Genomic DNA, 16,490 nt, shown 5'->3' with positions numbered 1-16,490 from the left:
GAGGGAAAGAATGACCCACCTAGAGCAGGTGGACCTTTCCAAAATTGTCTCTTTAATTGCCAACCAGCCTACCTCTCCTGCATCCCCAGAACTGTTTTTACAATCATATTTAGATATTATACACTCCTTCCTTCTACACTGATGAACTTTATAAGGAATAGTCCCCCAAAACTCACAGTTGGATGGATGTTATTTCAAATGATGTTCATTGCATTGTTCGGTGTCTGCTTTCTAGGAAACCACAGGAGGAACATTTGTAAGTCTCTGCACCTGAAATAGCCGCCCTTTACCTAAGCAACATGTGTTCTTTCCTGTCGTGAACTTTTCTATTTCTGTAACTTCATAGCTTCAGAACCAAACTTAATATGTCAGAGCTTTTATGCTGCATACTAATCTCAGCTGGATGTATTTTTTCTGACCCTCATTAGTCATCACCTTTGGTTTTTCCACTTTATGGCCTTGTTTGGTTGTCTGCCCTGTTTTTGTAAGCTGCCTCATTATCTATTTTAGGACAAGGCACATTGTACCATTTGTCCTTAGATATGTAAAGGAAAGTGAAAAGTAAGGTGAAATGAAGACGACAATATGTGTACAAGTAACTAAGGGAGGAGGGGACACAGTAGAACATAGAACATTAGGATTTTCTAACAATGCTTTTAGCAATAATGTCTTGCTAGTGTTATTAGTACCCAATCAACTAACATACATACTAGTCCTTGTGCTAGGATGGGAGTGTGGAAATGTGTAACACTGAGTCCTACTCATAGGTGCTCACAGTCTAGTCAGCTCTCATATGTGCTCTGACCTTTAAGATTGTGACTGAGATACAGATACTGAGATACTGCTGTGTACATAGCGCCCATCTCCAGGGCCCAACTGGCTGCTCCCGGCAGCAGGAAGGATGACAGGCTGGGGAAGCCCTGGAAATAACCCAGGTCACTTCCTCTCACTTTCCTATGGACAGAACTTAATTCCTTTGCCACAGGAAACTGCAGGGGACACTGAGAAATATACCTGTAACTGGGGGCCATAGTCCTGTTCAAATAAACAAGGGGAGAATCGATATTGATAGATATTCGTAGACTTCTAGCAAATTTCTGCTAACATTAACAATAAGATTTGTTCGTGGTAGTAGTAATAGTATTAGTATTGTTGTTATTCTTATTATTACTTTTTGATGATGGTGATGATATGATGATTCTAATTTTCCTTTCTACCCCTACCTCTGAATGTCATTTAAAAGCCATATGTGTTCAGGCTACAGATTAATTTATAGCTGCACTTCCTCTCCCCTGCTCTGTCTGTGAACTTCATCTCTTCAAGTTCTCAAAGGTCTAAGAGTTTTACAAAACTACTCCACAGTAATATTTTTTAAAAACTCAGATGGTATATCATTTTGTATTCTGTGTTTTCACTTAAAACTTTTATTCATATCATAGACAACGTTTTGAAAAATGTATGACTATCTTCCCAGAAAAGGTGAGGCCATGAGCGTGGCAAAATGATGAGTCATAAGTTTTAGTGTTTAAGATAATTATTGACAGCTCATAATATAATAAATCTTACCTGAAAGAGTTCGCTGTTCCCCCGTTTGTATGTTATAAAGATATATAATTTTGCTCCTGTTTCATTTATTTTATAATTTGAGAGATAATAAGTTGTTATGAAACGCAAATCACATTGAGATGGGAAATAGGGGAGGAAGGAAAGAGGGAAAAATACTTCCTAATATTGCTGGTTCTGTGCGTAATTTTACTGTCTTTAAATGTTAAATAATCTTTTATACTGATCATAAGTATATTCCTGAACACAGGGAGAACTATTTTCACTCTAAATTTATAACATTTTTAGAAGCTTAATTATCATACTTGAAGGTCAAATGGTGCCTTATTGCAATAAAATACCAAAAGTAATAAAGAAATTATTCCTGGGGAGATGAAAATCTAGGTTCATAGCTCATTAAATTGTAACTTCACGGACCATGTCTAATTTGTCATATTTAGCTTTGAAAGTTTTATACATTTGAATTTCAAATTAGATGAAGAGATACCTGAGGCAAAATTACCTAGGGCATTTGAATTCTAAAATGATTTAGGATATGAAGTTCCCATAACATAATACCTTTATTTGTAAGAACTGTCTGTCATCATAAATATAGTGCTTGTCTGACTCAAAGCCTTCTTTTTTGGTAAGTAATCAATAATATTAACACAGAGCTCATTAACCACCCCCTCAATTCATTTTTTTAGGCATCCTTTTTATTTTTTCTTCTGCCCGGCATAGTGAAATCTCCATCCTTTGGACTGAATAATTTGTTGAATAAGTTGGCTGAAATATATTTTCGAGTTACATGATTATTTAAAATTTTCCTTCCAAAATAAGTCAGTTGAAAGAAAAACACTTTTGTCAAAATAGCAATCTTTGGGGAAATTAAACATGACCTCATTCTTTCTAACATGCCTATTTCTAGGCTGCTGGGTGAGATGCTGGGGGCTCTAGTTCTAAAAGAGCATAAACACAGAAATGCTTTTTTAAGAAATGAAGCTTTTCTTCCCTTTCAGCATGTAATTTGTCTCTTGGACAAATTGAATTGATGATAGGAAGAATTTTCTGCTTCAATTTCATATTGAGAAGCCATATAATGGTCCATGTTTATGATATTTACTAAAAAACAACAAAAAAATGTAAGCTATTAGAATGTGATTAAGGAAAGAATGACTGAGCTCCGGGATCCAAATGAAGTCATAGATGCTAATATGGAATTGGAGGTGTTTGCTTGCTGTTGAAGTTCACAGGAACTTTCTGATCTTTCATTTCTGTCTGAAAGCTCAGCTAGTGCGCTCTTGCCAGTGACATAAGGACAGATTATTAATTATAGTCTGTGAGATGTTCTAAATAATTGGAAAGAATAGAGAAAACATCTTTAATGAATAAAAGGTAATGCTCACGGAGTAACTCTCATGTCAAACACTAGATATTTCACATTATTGTGTTTAAAATTTGTAAAGAGATTGATAAGTATAATGGTTATTTTCATATAATAGTGGTGATCAGATCAACTCACACTGAGTGGAAAATAATGAACTAGTAAAACTAAATCTCACTACCACCCCCCACCACCACCATTGCCCCCCCCCCAAGTGAAGATATTCCTTAGAAAGGACCTGAAACTCTGTGACTCTAGAAGCAGCGCCAACACACATACAGGTGTGTTAACATACGTGGCTAAGTGCTTTTGTCATTTACTCAACCAAGTGTCAGTACATGCTTTTTCTACTTTTATTTTAAGCAAATGAATAGTAACCTTGTTTAAAGAGACCAAGTAGCATGTTTTTCTTAGAAAATTTTGCTGCTGAATTTACTTGTTTTCGTGTTAATCCTACTCAGTCTTTATGATGTGAGTTGCTTGTCGGGATGTGAATTGGGTCGCTTTACAACTGTTTGACATAGTAAACACTCACCTTCAGTATTCCTGGCATAACTGTGTTTATCAAATCTGCATTCGTACAGATTTCTTGAATTCATTCAAGGCAGTTTCAGTTCTTTTTCTTATGCCAGCTCATGGAGATCAGTAAATCATTTCAAGAATAGCACAGCTGAACAAAAAGGAAGCTCTATAAGGGATATGCTTTTTCAAAGAACTTTGTATCTTCTAAAAACAATATTTGGGTTTCTTTCATTTCAACTATATTAGTCTATCAGTTTACCTTTGGAAAGACAACTGAAGGATTTAAGTGACAAATTTAAGGTGGGTTTTTAAAAAGGTGTTTGAAAATCAAACCGGCTATAATAATACTGGTCCAGTTGTCACTAATTGACAAGTGAATATAATACCAACTAAAGAAAGGATTGGAAATGTGGATCTTTTCTGGCCATTCTAGACTGAATAAATTGGTGAAATCCTGAGGCAAAAAAAAAAAAAAAAAAAAAAAATCCTTTCCTGTTCTCTTTACATATTCAATGACATATTAATAAAAATCACATTCCTAATCTTCAGGTCACTTAATAGTTCCATAGCATCTAGGAAAATGTTCAGCTAAGCGACAGGTAGAATATCACCAAAGCATTTCATTATTGATCTGAAGTTTGAATTTTACCAAAACAAATAACTTGGGTGGTTCTTGCTGTAGAATGTGGAGGACAAATAACTTTTAAGTGGCACTATCAAAAATATCAAAAAGAATCTTGAAAATAAATCATAAGTGCACATTTCTGAGTGACGTTGACACTCTTAAAAGCATTTATTATCCATCTGTATGGATAGTATGAAAAGGTTGTATTATGCTTAAAACTTCAAAGTTTCCCATTTTTTTTCTTGTTTACCTGCTCTCAGGAGATATTTGACTAATGAAATTACATCGATCCTCATTTATTAATGCCTTACTGGTAAAGTTGTTACCAATTTGTGTTGATCATTTTAAAGTTTTAAATGTATTTGGCTTTTTCAATTAAAAACAAGTCAAAGTATGTCAGGCCTTCATTCTTTTTTTTTTTTTTTTTCTGATATTAGGCAGGCTCTCTTATATGTAAGGCCTTCATTCTTAATCCTTGGCTGGAAACAGGGTTTTAAAAAACATGGAGGCTTTAGTGAGATTCTGTCATGATTCTTACATTGTTGCCTTGCTTTTATTTTTTGCGCAAAGTAGAATCTTCATTTTAACTTGCCTGTTTAGCGTTTCGTATTTTATCTGTGGTTTTGACTAAGTTGATTCCTTTTTGATGACATTTGGCATACTTCTTAAGTTATCAAGATACAACTTAAGTTCAGTTTTCAGTTCGGTCCAGTTATTTGAACCGGATCAAGCTTTCCAAAGGACACAGTTTCTGTAGTTTTTGTGGATCTCAGTGACATTAAGTCGGTGAGTAAAGATTACAGAGATTGCTGCTTATTTTGAGTGAGATCTAGAGTTCATTGAAATGCAAATTCATTTACCCATCATGTGTCCTGTTAACAGATGGTGATGTTATCATCTAACCTAGCATTCCTAACAAGTTAATCGATCTTTAGAACTATAAGCTGGGTTTATTTGTGCATTGCCCATGTTCATGGATCTCCTTGAAGTGAGGCATGAAATCCAAATGCAGGATATGGTATCTGATGATCATTGTACTTTAATTCTAACGAGCCATTGAAAGTTTGGCCTCTACCCATTACTCTGTTTGTACGAGTTTATAACTTATTGGTAGAAACTTCATGTTAAGGTGAATTGCCTCAACATTTATGGGAAGATAAATGATTTAATAAGTCATCAAGTATTTGTATAAACCAAAGCGAACTGGTATTTTTCTCAGAGTGAAGTTTTCCCATAGTGTAGGATGTACAACTAATCATTTTTGTAAATCTAGGAATATCCACATTTGTTAACAGTTCTGTGGTAGGCTAAAAAGTGAGTTCCTTACAGTGTAAGGTTCTGTCCAGCCTTCACGGATAGTTTCACGGGTCTCATCAGTGAAGCTAAATCAGGATCGTTTAATGAAGCTTCTCGCCCAGTGATCGCTCTGGGTACAGAACCACTCCAGGCTGTCTTTCCCTCTCTCTAACTCAGTCTCCCATGACAACCAGCAGGGCCCTGAACCACAGTACATCCTCCCCTGTGTATATAAGTGGTCGGCCTTTCTCTCCTGGCCTTCTTACCACGGTGCAGAGACACCTGGCAGAAAGTGGAATGTCTTTTACACTTCTGTTACAGGTGTATTCTATCCTGCTTTTTCCAAAGCCAAAGCCTACTTCTTTAGGAACATTTTTGTTCTCTCTCATTCTTAGAAACAAAACTTCCCAATGTAAGCCATTTAGCAACTTTTTATGTAGTAGCTAGAGTTGGTCATGCAATTTTCAGATTCAAAGAAGTTGGGAACTTGGACCAAGGTGGGTAGTAGGGTAGGGACAGTCCTTAGAGAGGCAGAGAAGCAGCAACAGACCAACAAAGTATTGAGATAAAAATGTTCAAGCCGTCTAGAAAGATGAGTCAGAGCTACTTCAACAGCAAAGGAGCAGGAAAGGTGTACGTGGAGCTATGCCAGTGGGTAAGTATTTGGATGGCTGATAAATTAGGGCCTCTCTGAAGTGTACATTTTATATTTCATAAAGGAAGAGGAAAGATCTTTTTGCCAACTTTATACAATTCAGGAATTTAGTAATTTATCCACATTAGTAGTATGAGGCAAAGCAAGTACTATCCAAGTGGGAGTTAATAAATGATGTTGAACTATGTTATACGTCTTCAGGCTATTTACTTGGATGTTTCTGTGGTATATTTACCCCAATAAGTGTGAGAAAGATAGTGAACTTCCCACAACCTTAGAAAACCTTGTTTTACTACATGAAGCTCGATTGATATAGCCCCTTACTGAGAGATGATTAAAATAAGTTTCCCAGGCCCAGTACTTTACTATTAGGTTGGTACAAAAGTAATTGCGGTTTAAAAGGTTAAATATTTACAATTTTTCTCTAACATAAAATCCTTGACCTTGGCATTTACAGTACAGGAGATGGTATTTTCACCTCAATGCTATACCAGCATCTATTACCACTTAAGAACTGTTGCTTCCTTTTCCTTCTCATCAATGATTCTTTTCCTTCTAATTCTTAGAGCTCAAAGCAGCAAATAAAATGATGGAAAAGTTTAATATATATATATATATATATATATATATATATATATACATACAAATATACGTATATATATATATATATATATATATATATATATATATGTATATATAAAATTGCAAAAACTGCAATTACTTTTGTACCAAACTAATAGATTTTGGACCATATTTACACTGTACATGTGTAAACATTTTCAAAGAAATTTGCGCTTTTCCTTTTATCTAGTTTAATGTGTAGTGCATATGGGGTTTTTTGAGAAAATAATGTTTAGTCATCTCAGGCAGTGGATATTTTTATTACAAAATGTTCATTGAGTTTTCCTAACTAGTGATTTAAAACATGATTTAAATATGCTCAGTTAAATCCAGTTGAACACTTGTTAGGTGTTTGAACTACCTAGACAACATATATTGAAGGACTTTCTGACAATGCTGTAAGTATATTTTGACATTTTCCAAAGTTCAGATGTTCAATTATTTACTTTCCAAAATAACATAAAATATATTACCACTGAGAAGGAGCTTTCAATTCAATTCAGTATTTATTGAGAATCTAGTACTGGCTTAGGCTGGTATCTTTTGCAGACATATTTTCTGCCTTTGAGGAACTTATTTCTTCTTGGGAGAAGACATGTACTTAATAAGAGAACAGTTCTGCAGTGGTTTTTAAATTTGGTTTTCTATCAGAATCAGCTAGGGAGGTTTTATAGTTGTTATTTTTTTTTTCTGGGGAGGTTTTTAAAAATATAAATTCTGAGTCTCCACTCCCAGAGAGTCTGATTCCATGGGTCTTTTTTAAATGGCCCTCCCTTGATTATGTTGTAGGTGGTTCAGTGAAAGGTGCCTGGCACCAAAATACTTTAGAAAAGGGAGATGTCAATTTGGAAAGACTCCTTCAAGGAGAGTAAAATATCTTGTAACTTATTGTCTTTATTGGAGCCAGGCCGTAGCTAATATAATTATTTAAAATCAAGTACGTAACTTAATTGATGTCTCTGCAGATACTTTGTTATTCTTCACCAGTACATTTCTAATTGACATTTGCTATTAGTTTTATATTTAACTAACTTATTTCACTGTATTTTAAAGCTAGTATTTTATAGATTTCCCCCCTTCTTAAGAATTTATCCCATAAATACAGAGAACCCCTTTTGTAAGGTAGCTAAACTACCATAATATCTTAAGAAACAAAGCAAACGAACAAAAAAACTTTTGCTACTATTTCCTCATTAGATTCTACACAATCTCATTTCTGGTCTTTGCAGCCAACCTTCTTGAAAGAGCCATCAACACAATAGTTAAGAGCGTGGCCTCTGAGGCAAGTTCCCAGACCCTGCTTAATGCAGTGCTGTGATAACGGGGTGCCCTTGTTAGAGATCAGCTTTATAAGGACTCACTTAATCTCTCCTGCAGCCCTCTTCTCTCTTAAAACTCTTTTTCTTATTTCCATAACGAAATGCACTCTTTCTCAGTCTTCTTTGATGCCCCTCTTCTTCTACCAGTCCCATAAATGTACACTGACCTCTTCCTTTCACCTCTTTTTTTATACCCTACATTCTCTCTGAGTGACTTGGTCTTGTGACTCTACGCCTCCTGTGTAACAATGGTTCCCTAACTGCTATCCAGTCCAGATCGCCCTCCTAGCTCTTGTTCAGTGCTGTCAAAAAGAGGTGTGGAGCAATTTACAGTTTCAAATACTCTAGTAGCCACATTTAAAAAAAACAAAAAGAAATAGATGAATTTAATAATGTATTTTATTTAACAGAATATACTAAATAATAAACATTTCAATATAAATAATAATATAAAATTATTAATGAGGTATTTTACATTTTTTGTACCAAGTATCTGAAATCTGGTGTGTATTTTACACTTACAGCTCCTCTTAAGTGTTGGAATACTTAGTCTGTTTTAAGATTTTGTAAAGTTTACAGTTGGAAACTAGATTCACACATCCAAGTATTCCGCACCTACTAAAAGTCTTCCAATAAAAATTGGATATCGAAATTATTTTCCTTTCATATCTACATCCACCTGGACAAAATTTGTTTATCTTTTTGTAGAAGAGCTGATTTCTCTTTGACACAAAAGCAGATCAGTCTTAAAACTACATCTGTCCAAGTAAATGTACTCACTCTTGTGTCCAGCTCGTATTATTAACGTGAGATTCATAGGGATATTGCATAAACTGAAAAACAACTCCAAAATTGTCAATATCAAGAAGACATTCTTCAAATTTTCCTTGGAATTTTAAAATCTGCATATTGATTCATGTTAAGATATGTGTAAAATCATTATTTGTTTGTTTTGTAGAGGTTTCAATTTCAACATGAATTCTCTTCCTTTTCCGACTACCTTGTAAATAAGCTCTTGCTTTTCTTGAAGCTTCAAATTCATTCATATGCAGTGTGATTTGATGAAGGAACATCCATCATTGTGTCATGTTTTTGTCATTGATTATTGAGTAATGGGCAATTATTCTTTTTGTTTCAAGAAAATCTTAAATTAAAGATAACAGTTCAGTGAATCTTTTTAAAACTCTATGACTTGACCAATAAGCATTGGCACAAAACACAAGATGATTCAATTTTTCTATTTTTTTTCAAGACTTCGATAAACTGGTGATGATTTGCATGTGGATATTAACAGTATACTAATACTAAGGCATCCATGACACTTTCCATAGAGTCTGTTTTACAAAACTAAGCACAAGTGTTTTCAATGTATACAATATGTTGGTATGATACAATAAGACAGACATCAGTTTTTAGTTTTAAAAATGCTGTACAGCATAGGGAATAGAGTCAGTGGAATTGTAACAGCTGTATACAATGTCAGAGGGGTAGTAGATGGGGGAAGGGAGGTTATCAGTCTGTGAGGCGTGTAAATGTCTAACTATTACATTGTTTTGTACACCTGAAACTAATTTTTAAAAAGCCAAAAAATAAAATAACAAATAAAAATTCTGTTAAGTCTGGACTTTTCATCTAACATTGCTGAAGCACTGACCACCATGATAGAAACAAATTTTTTCATATCTAGCTAAAATTCTACTTTAACTGATGTAAAACACTTAAAAATATCTATGTCATGATTTCTAATTTTTTACGTCGTGATTGACAATATTTCTTCATAGATTTGGAAATCTTTTGAGCAAAAGAGTATAAGCAAAGTATTATAAAGTTAAAATGAGGGCAGTGTCCCTTATTTTCAAACTTTTATCAGAGTGCCCTCTCTTAAAATGCATATTTGAACATCCACTCCTTTGCTCATAAATGTTCAGGCGATGGTCATGCTTGCATGGTAACGTCCAAATCCCTCATCTTGTCCTGTCAGTCTTCCCAATTCCTTTTCTGTTTCTTCCTCTTAAACGTTCTCTTTCCATCATGCTGAACTTGTGGTTCTCCTCAGAGGCCATTTTCTCTTATTAGTGTGTATTTTACAAGTACAGCTCCTTTTAAGTATTGGAATACTTAGTCTGTTTTAAGATTTTGTAAAATTTACAGTTGGAAACTAGATTCACATACTTCTCTTACTTCTCTATGCCATTCTACTCTTACTCTAGAAAGAAGCATGTCTCCCTTCCCTACTCCCACCTATCCTCCTCCTATTAGTCTTTCAGAACTCAGCAGAGAAGTCATCTTCTCCAGGAAGTCTCTCCTGACAATCCTCTCCTCCTGGACAGCCTGGAATTAGTGTCCCTCCCTGGTCCCCCATGTCCTGCCAGCACCCTCTGAACACTCGACCATAGCCCTTATTACACTACATTATAGTTGCCCCACCAGACAATAACCTTTGAGGGCAAGGATGGTGCTTTTTTTCTCGATTTCCTTAACACCCAGAACAGCCCCTGGCATGTACTGGGTGCTGAGAAAGGGTCTCGGCATAGCCACTAACTCTCACATCACATTTATATTGTGAGTCAAGGGACACCTGACTGAACTTGAATAATAAGTAACTGTCCTGTGTGTAAGGGGATCTACTCTTCACTTTAAGAGTAATGCGTTACTTTTAAATATGACAACTAAATAGAGAGTTAGACATCTTATTTTAGGAAGTTTACTGGCCTTGTCTTCTTACTCTTTTAAAAAGGTTCTAGCCAATTTGTTGTGTGACCTAAGTTTTGTAATTATATTTGGGATTGTTTAATACTAGATTTTGCTCTTGTTGCTAATCAGTCATCTTTCCTTTTTTCTCTCTCGGTCCAGCTCCAACAGAGGCCACTGTGCACCCACATCTAGGTAAGTGTTTAAATTCCCTGCGTCACTAGTCTTAGTACTAGATCTCGTCTCACTCCTCCAGCTATGTGGGCGGTGCTATAGAGGTGAGGAAACTCTCCGCCCTCTCTGATTTGCTAATAATTCACTGAAATTAGACTCAGGTCCAGATTATGCTTGAACACAGGACCTCAGCGAGGAGGCCATCGTGCTGCCCAGCTGAGGGCTAATGGAAGGACTTCCGAACCTGTCTGTTAGTACGTTCATCCCTGGATCTTGTTGTGTGGGACCCTTTGACAGTGTTTTAAGGCTGAATTTTCCCCAGTGTTCCATCATGAATAGAACACAGAGGCAGTGAGAAAGAAGCTGTGAGTGCAGAGGAATTCAGGAATTCAGGTCATTTTAGATTTGAGATTTCTGCTCCAGTTAGTACTGGGTTGTAAAAATAAATAGCTTGGTTATTTCTTCACAAACTGAAATACGAGTGTTTAAATAACCGTCTGCTTTGTGGAATGGCACCATGTAACGTTACCATCACTCATGTTTCTCATGCTTAGTGGCCCGCAGTTCTTGAGGCAGGGTTATGTAGTAGGTAAGAGTACAATTTCTGGAGCCAAACTGCCTCATCTCTCCTTTACCTCTTGCTAGGCATGTGACATTCAGCAAGTTACTTAACCTCTCTGTGCCTCAGTTTCTGCATTTGTAAAATGGAAGTAATACTAGTACCTACCCTCTAGGGTGGTTATGAGAATGAAATGAATTCATATTTGTAAAATGTATAGTCAATGATGTAACAGTATTTGGAAATAAATACATGAACAAATACCCATTGAAGTCTACTCATGCCTTTGTAAAAAAATTCTCTAGAAAACAAATGATCTTTAAGAGTTAAATTTGTCATTTTTTTTCAGTGAAGACTTATTTTCAAAGCAATTTCCTACACTATACTGTTTAACGAGAATGAAAGGAAGTCATCCTAGTTGGCTCCAGCCTTTTCAGATGGCTCACTGTGGGACTTGCAGATGGGTTAGTTATTTGTCTCTTGGGCTTTTCCTTTCAACCTATAAACCCAATTAGTTTATTTTTCTCTTTGGAAAATCTGCCTTGAGAAGCTCTACTTTTATGTAATGCTACAGCTTGGGGCTCCTCTTCTTTGGCAGACAAACATAAGAGCTTAGAAGCATGCCTTCTGGCAGCGGAGGCAGGCTGGTGACCCACAGTGGCCCGCCCGAGTCTCAGCCCGGTTGGGTATTTGAGAGAGCTGTACCCTGTGGGCATGTCAGGCACTGCGTCTGATTGCTCAAAGGAATCATTAAATCACTCCCATGCACAGAATGTATCACCGCATTTTCTCCAGTGTAAATCCATATTTTCCCTGTTATCATGCTGAAGGCTTTGCGTCTAAGAAGCCATTCCTTTCAGTCCATGCTGATTCCCTGGTTTCCTGGACTTGATGTGCTTTCCTGGTATGAAGAGGGCAAGGATGGCTATAGGTGACAATGTCTCCAAACAAAATTTGGAAGTATACTTCCTAATATTGTAATTGCCAGTGAGTGCAATGAATTATACTTGAGTGAGCCAAAAAAAAAAAAAAAAAAGGAAAAATGCCACTTTTGGAAAAAAAAGTTTTTTTGTTAATCAGACCATGATTTTAATTTTTCCAAAAAGCATGTGTAAACTAGTTCAAACAAAATTGTATAGGCCCAGACAATTTATATTAAATGAAACAAACTTCCCAAGCAAACCATGGGAATCAGATGAGAGAGTTTTTAAGCACTAAATTCATTTTTTTCCACCTTTAGTAGAAATAATTATTGTTTCTCACAGAACCTTAATGACGAGCTCACATCCATTGGAACTGGCCATGAAATTGTTTTTACTCATCCACCCTCTATTCGGCGGGAATATGATATAGTTCACCATTTATGGAAACATGCTTTGCTCTAGCATGCCCAAAGTTCTTCTAGAACTTAAAAATGGGAATTTAATATAATCTCAAGCATAGTGATAACATATTGAAAACTATGGATGGTTACCTGGCATTCCTCCTGACTTCTAACATGACTTTATTTTACTTGGGAGTTTTACTTATTCATGTAGGTAATTTCTCCTGTGCAGCTCTGAGGGAAAAAAATCTTAATAATTTGAAACACATTAAATAAAAAATGAGTGAATATAGGGAATGAGAGAAAGCAAGTGAGGGCAGAAGGGATAGTAGGAAAGGGGAGAGGAAATGGGTTAGTAACATGTCAGCAACATGAGCTGACAACAAATAGCCGGAATGTTCTGTCCCCTTTTATACTTTAAAGCGAGTTAGAACTGAATCTGGTCTGGTTGTGTCCATCTATGAGAGGCACATCTTGTGTGGCCTCTCCCTACAGGTTGCGTTAGTGCGTGAATGCTGACCGTGGCCTTCTGCCTCTCCTGGCTGGTGACCCTTTCGTAGCGTTTCTCTTTGGAGGCCCTGATTTCCAGATTTCTAAGTATCTGACAGCAGAGCCTTTATACTTGTCCCATAGTAGTTTAGGGGCAAAGCAAATAGAATCAACTGCTCATTTAAAATTCAGTTTTAATTTGAAATACTGTTATTTCTCACAAAAGCAGCACATTGATCCTTCTGTGTCGCTAAATCTATTGTTTGCTATAATTTTTTTCTAAATTTTCTTTTCCTTTTAGCTGAAATACATAGTGACAGTATTATCCTACGAGATGACTTTGATTCCTACCACGAACTAGAATTGAATCCAACTATATGGTAAGTTATAGGAATATGCTCACTTAGACTTTTTTAATGCAAAAATAAAAATAAAAAGGTAATGCTGATGTCCCATGGAGCAGTTACCTAAAATTAAATTGGTCTTTAGCACTAAGGTATCAGTGAGAATTGTTCAACTAGGGACTTGGGCTTAATGCAGGTGACATAAGGTCTATTTCTTGACGTTAGAACTGAATTTAGGTGCCCCTCAAAACCATGGGTGTGGCTAGATGTTTTCTTTCAGTTATACTGGTTCTTTACCTGGAAAACATTAAGTTTTCATGTATCTAAATATTGTACTTATGCCAAGCAAAAGAAGGGAAGTGGTTTATCTGAAATGACAGATGATTTCGGTCATACTTCCCAATAACTTCTATGTCATTGGGTCACCTCATTATACTCCAATCTCTCCTTCAAATGCTCTTTAGGTGCAACTCTGAGATTTTTGAGGGCAAAGAAATAATGAACCAAAACTCATTTGTGAAAAACTTGTTGAATACATAAATGGATGCAGGAATTTGCTGGCAATTGTATTTTTGCTGACTTCAAAGAAATGTCTGTTGACCCAGAGCTGCAATCAATCTGCACAATTTGAGAGGATATCTGAATGTGGATTTTGTGTGATACCAAATGTTTTTGTATACATAATTAAGATTTCAAGATAACATAGAAGCTTTAATGTAAACTTCCAAGTTGTAACCAAAGTCCAAGCACTACTCAAGACTAGAAAGAGAATAACCATTTCATCCTCAAATGTCAGCATATGATATCCATTTCTGTCTTTGTTTATTTTTACTATTCAACAAATATGAAACAATAATTATTTTATTTAAATAGTACATTAAAAATGGGTATGGCTCTTTCTCTCAAGTAGTTTATAGTTTAGTAGAGGAGACACTAAAAACACATTTTTTAAAGGCTTGAATACTCCAGCATAGAAATTCTTCAGTGTAATACAAGGTACAGACAACATACTGTAGTTCCATAAAAAGAGATGACCCTGGTGGGCGTTTCTTGGAGAAAGTGGCCCTTGGCCTGAGAGCCAAAGATGAAATATAGACATCAAGTATTGGTGCTTTAATACTAGACAGAGGAACATCTTATGTCTTTTCTAGAAAGAAATATAGATCTATAGTATAAATATATTTTAAAAGTCAAACCAGACAGAGTCATAAAGTCTCATGATTTATATGCCATTTACAGAAACAATCTATCAACAAAATTTCACTTCCCTATGAACATAACCTAAATATAAATTGAAAATCTTTATTAAGAAAAAGCCAAAAAAAAAATCTTTCTAAGCACTGCTTTTACCCAGGAAAAATGCTCTATTTCTCCTGACATTTGGCTTTTTAATATTCCATTAATATAAATGTTATCAGATGATTTGCTTCTTTCAAGGCAAGTTCATTTCTGTCAAGCTAATTCATTTTCTTCAGTGACTTTTCTTGACAAATACAAAATGTGACTTTTATGTGGTTCAAATTCAGTTGTTTTTTAAAATCAATAAAATGTGATTGATTTTTGCATCACCCATTTTCATGACTGATCTAAGCTTTCTTGGCCAAAGTTATGGATTTTATGTCCCTTTTACTTAAGCTATGGTTTTTCCTGCTTTTTTAAAAAACCTTTTATTAACTTTAAAAAGCCATGTACTCCTGTCTTCTATCAAATATGCTTCAGAGTAATTTTAGTTTATCCCTTTTGCCACCATTTCACCTAGCCTTTTTAAGATTTAAAAAAAAAAAAAAAACAAAAGAACTGTGAAACTCTCATCATTTGAGAGATGACTTTGTTGAACAAAAGATATCAGGGGTTCTGAGGTCCAGCCAGTGTGGTTTGACTCTTGAGCTAGGCACTTGCAAGCTGGGTACCTTGAAAAAGGCAAAAAGCTTTGCTTCACCTCTCTGAGCCCCATTGTCTTGTCGGTAAGAGTGAGACGAATACTGTCCTTACAGCACTGTTTTAAAGTGTGATAAGCTTGGAAATGTCTGGCAGCATGCCCAGTGTATTGCAGGTGCGCAATACAAGTTAGTTCCCGCCCTACCCCTCCCTCCTTTCCATCCTCCCTTCTTCCCTCCCTGTTTCCCTCCCCCCCTCCCTCACCCCTCCCTTACCCTTCTCTCTTTCTCCTTACCTACCTTTCTCTCTTTCCCTCCCTCCCTCTCACCCTCCTTCCTTCCTTCTTTCCCTTCTCTCCTCTCTCCCCTGCTCCCTTCCCTTGCCTTCTTCTGTCTTCCTCCCCCTCCTTCCCTTTCTTTCTTCCCTCCCTTCCTGTTTCCCCCCTCCTTTCCTTTCTTTCTCCTATGGTGTATCTAAACTATGGTTTTCTCATCTCCTCTAAGCCCAGATATGAACAAAAATCATTCTTATTAAAATAATCCACAGGTAGTTAATTTAAATGAGTCCCCATGTCTTCTCTCATTGCATTTGGATAAAAAATAGACACCATTTTAAATATGTCTGTATTATATAATATATGAAATATAATGAAAATATATCATGGCAGAATCATAGAGAAGGGGAAAAGGAGGGTATTGGATGCCTTAAACCCCTTAAAAATAGACGTAAATTCCCTAAAGTCAGAAACCAGCACCCAGTAAAATCAAGTATCTCAGAAAATATTTACAATAAAGTAACAAAACCAAGTTTGTTCCGTAACTCCATAAATAGTTTTCTCTCTCCTGATATCTGTTTTCTTATTTCTTTTTTTTTTAATTTATTGGGGTGACAATTGTTAGAAAAATTACATAGATTTCAGGTGTACAATTCTGTATTACATCATCTATAAATCCCATTGTGTGTTCAACACCCAGAGTCAGTTCTCCTTCCATCACCATATATTTGATCCCCCTTACCCTCTTCTCCACCCCCCACCCCCTTACCCTCTGGTAACCACTAAACTATTG

General features: G+C 35.9%; 1 protein-coding gene across 3 annotated transcripts in view; it reads left to right on the top strand.

The window, feature by feature from the left end:
- The window catches only part of RELN (reelin), a 518,204-nt gene that overhangs the window by 236,717 nt on the left and 264,997 nt on the right, over positions 1-16,490 (top strand). For all 3 annotated transcript variants that reach the window (XM_081080324.1, XM_081080323.1, XM_081080322.1), the window contains exons 5-6: positions 10,818-10,850; positions 13,503-13,581. In XM_081080324.1, coding sequence (XP_080936450.1) covers positions 10,818-10,850; positions 13,503-13,581 — 112 coding nt within the window. The remainder of the gene's footprint in view (positions 1-10,817; positions 10,851-13,502; positions 13,582-16,490) is intronic.

The sequence above is a fragment of the Rhinolophus hipposideros genome, assembly GCF_964194185.1.
Source record: "Rhinolophus hipposideros genome assembly, chromosome: 18".
NCBI lineage: Eukaryota > Metazoa > Chordata > Mammalia > Chiroptera > Rhinolophidae > Rhinolophus > Rhinolophus hipposideros.
This window is presented reverse-complemented; position numbering and strand designations above follow the sequence as displayed.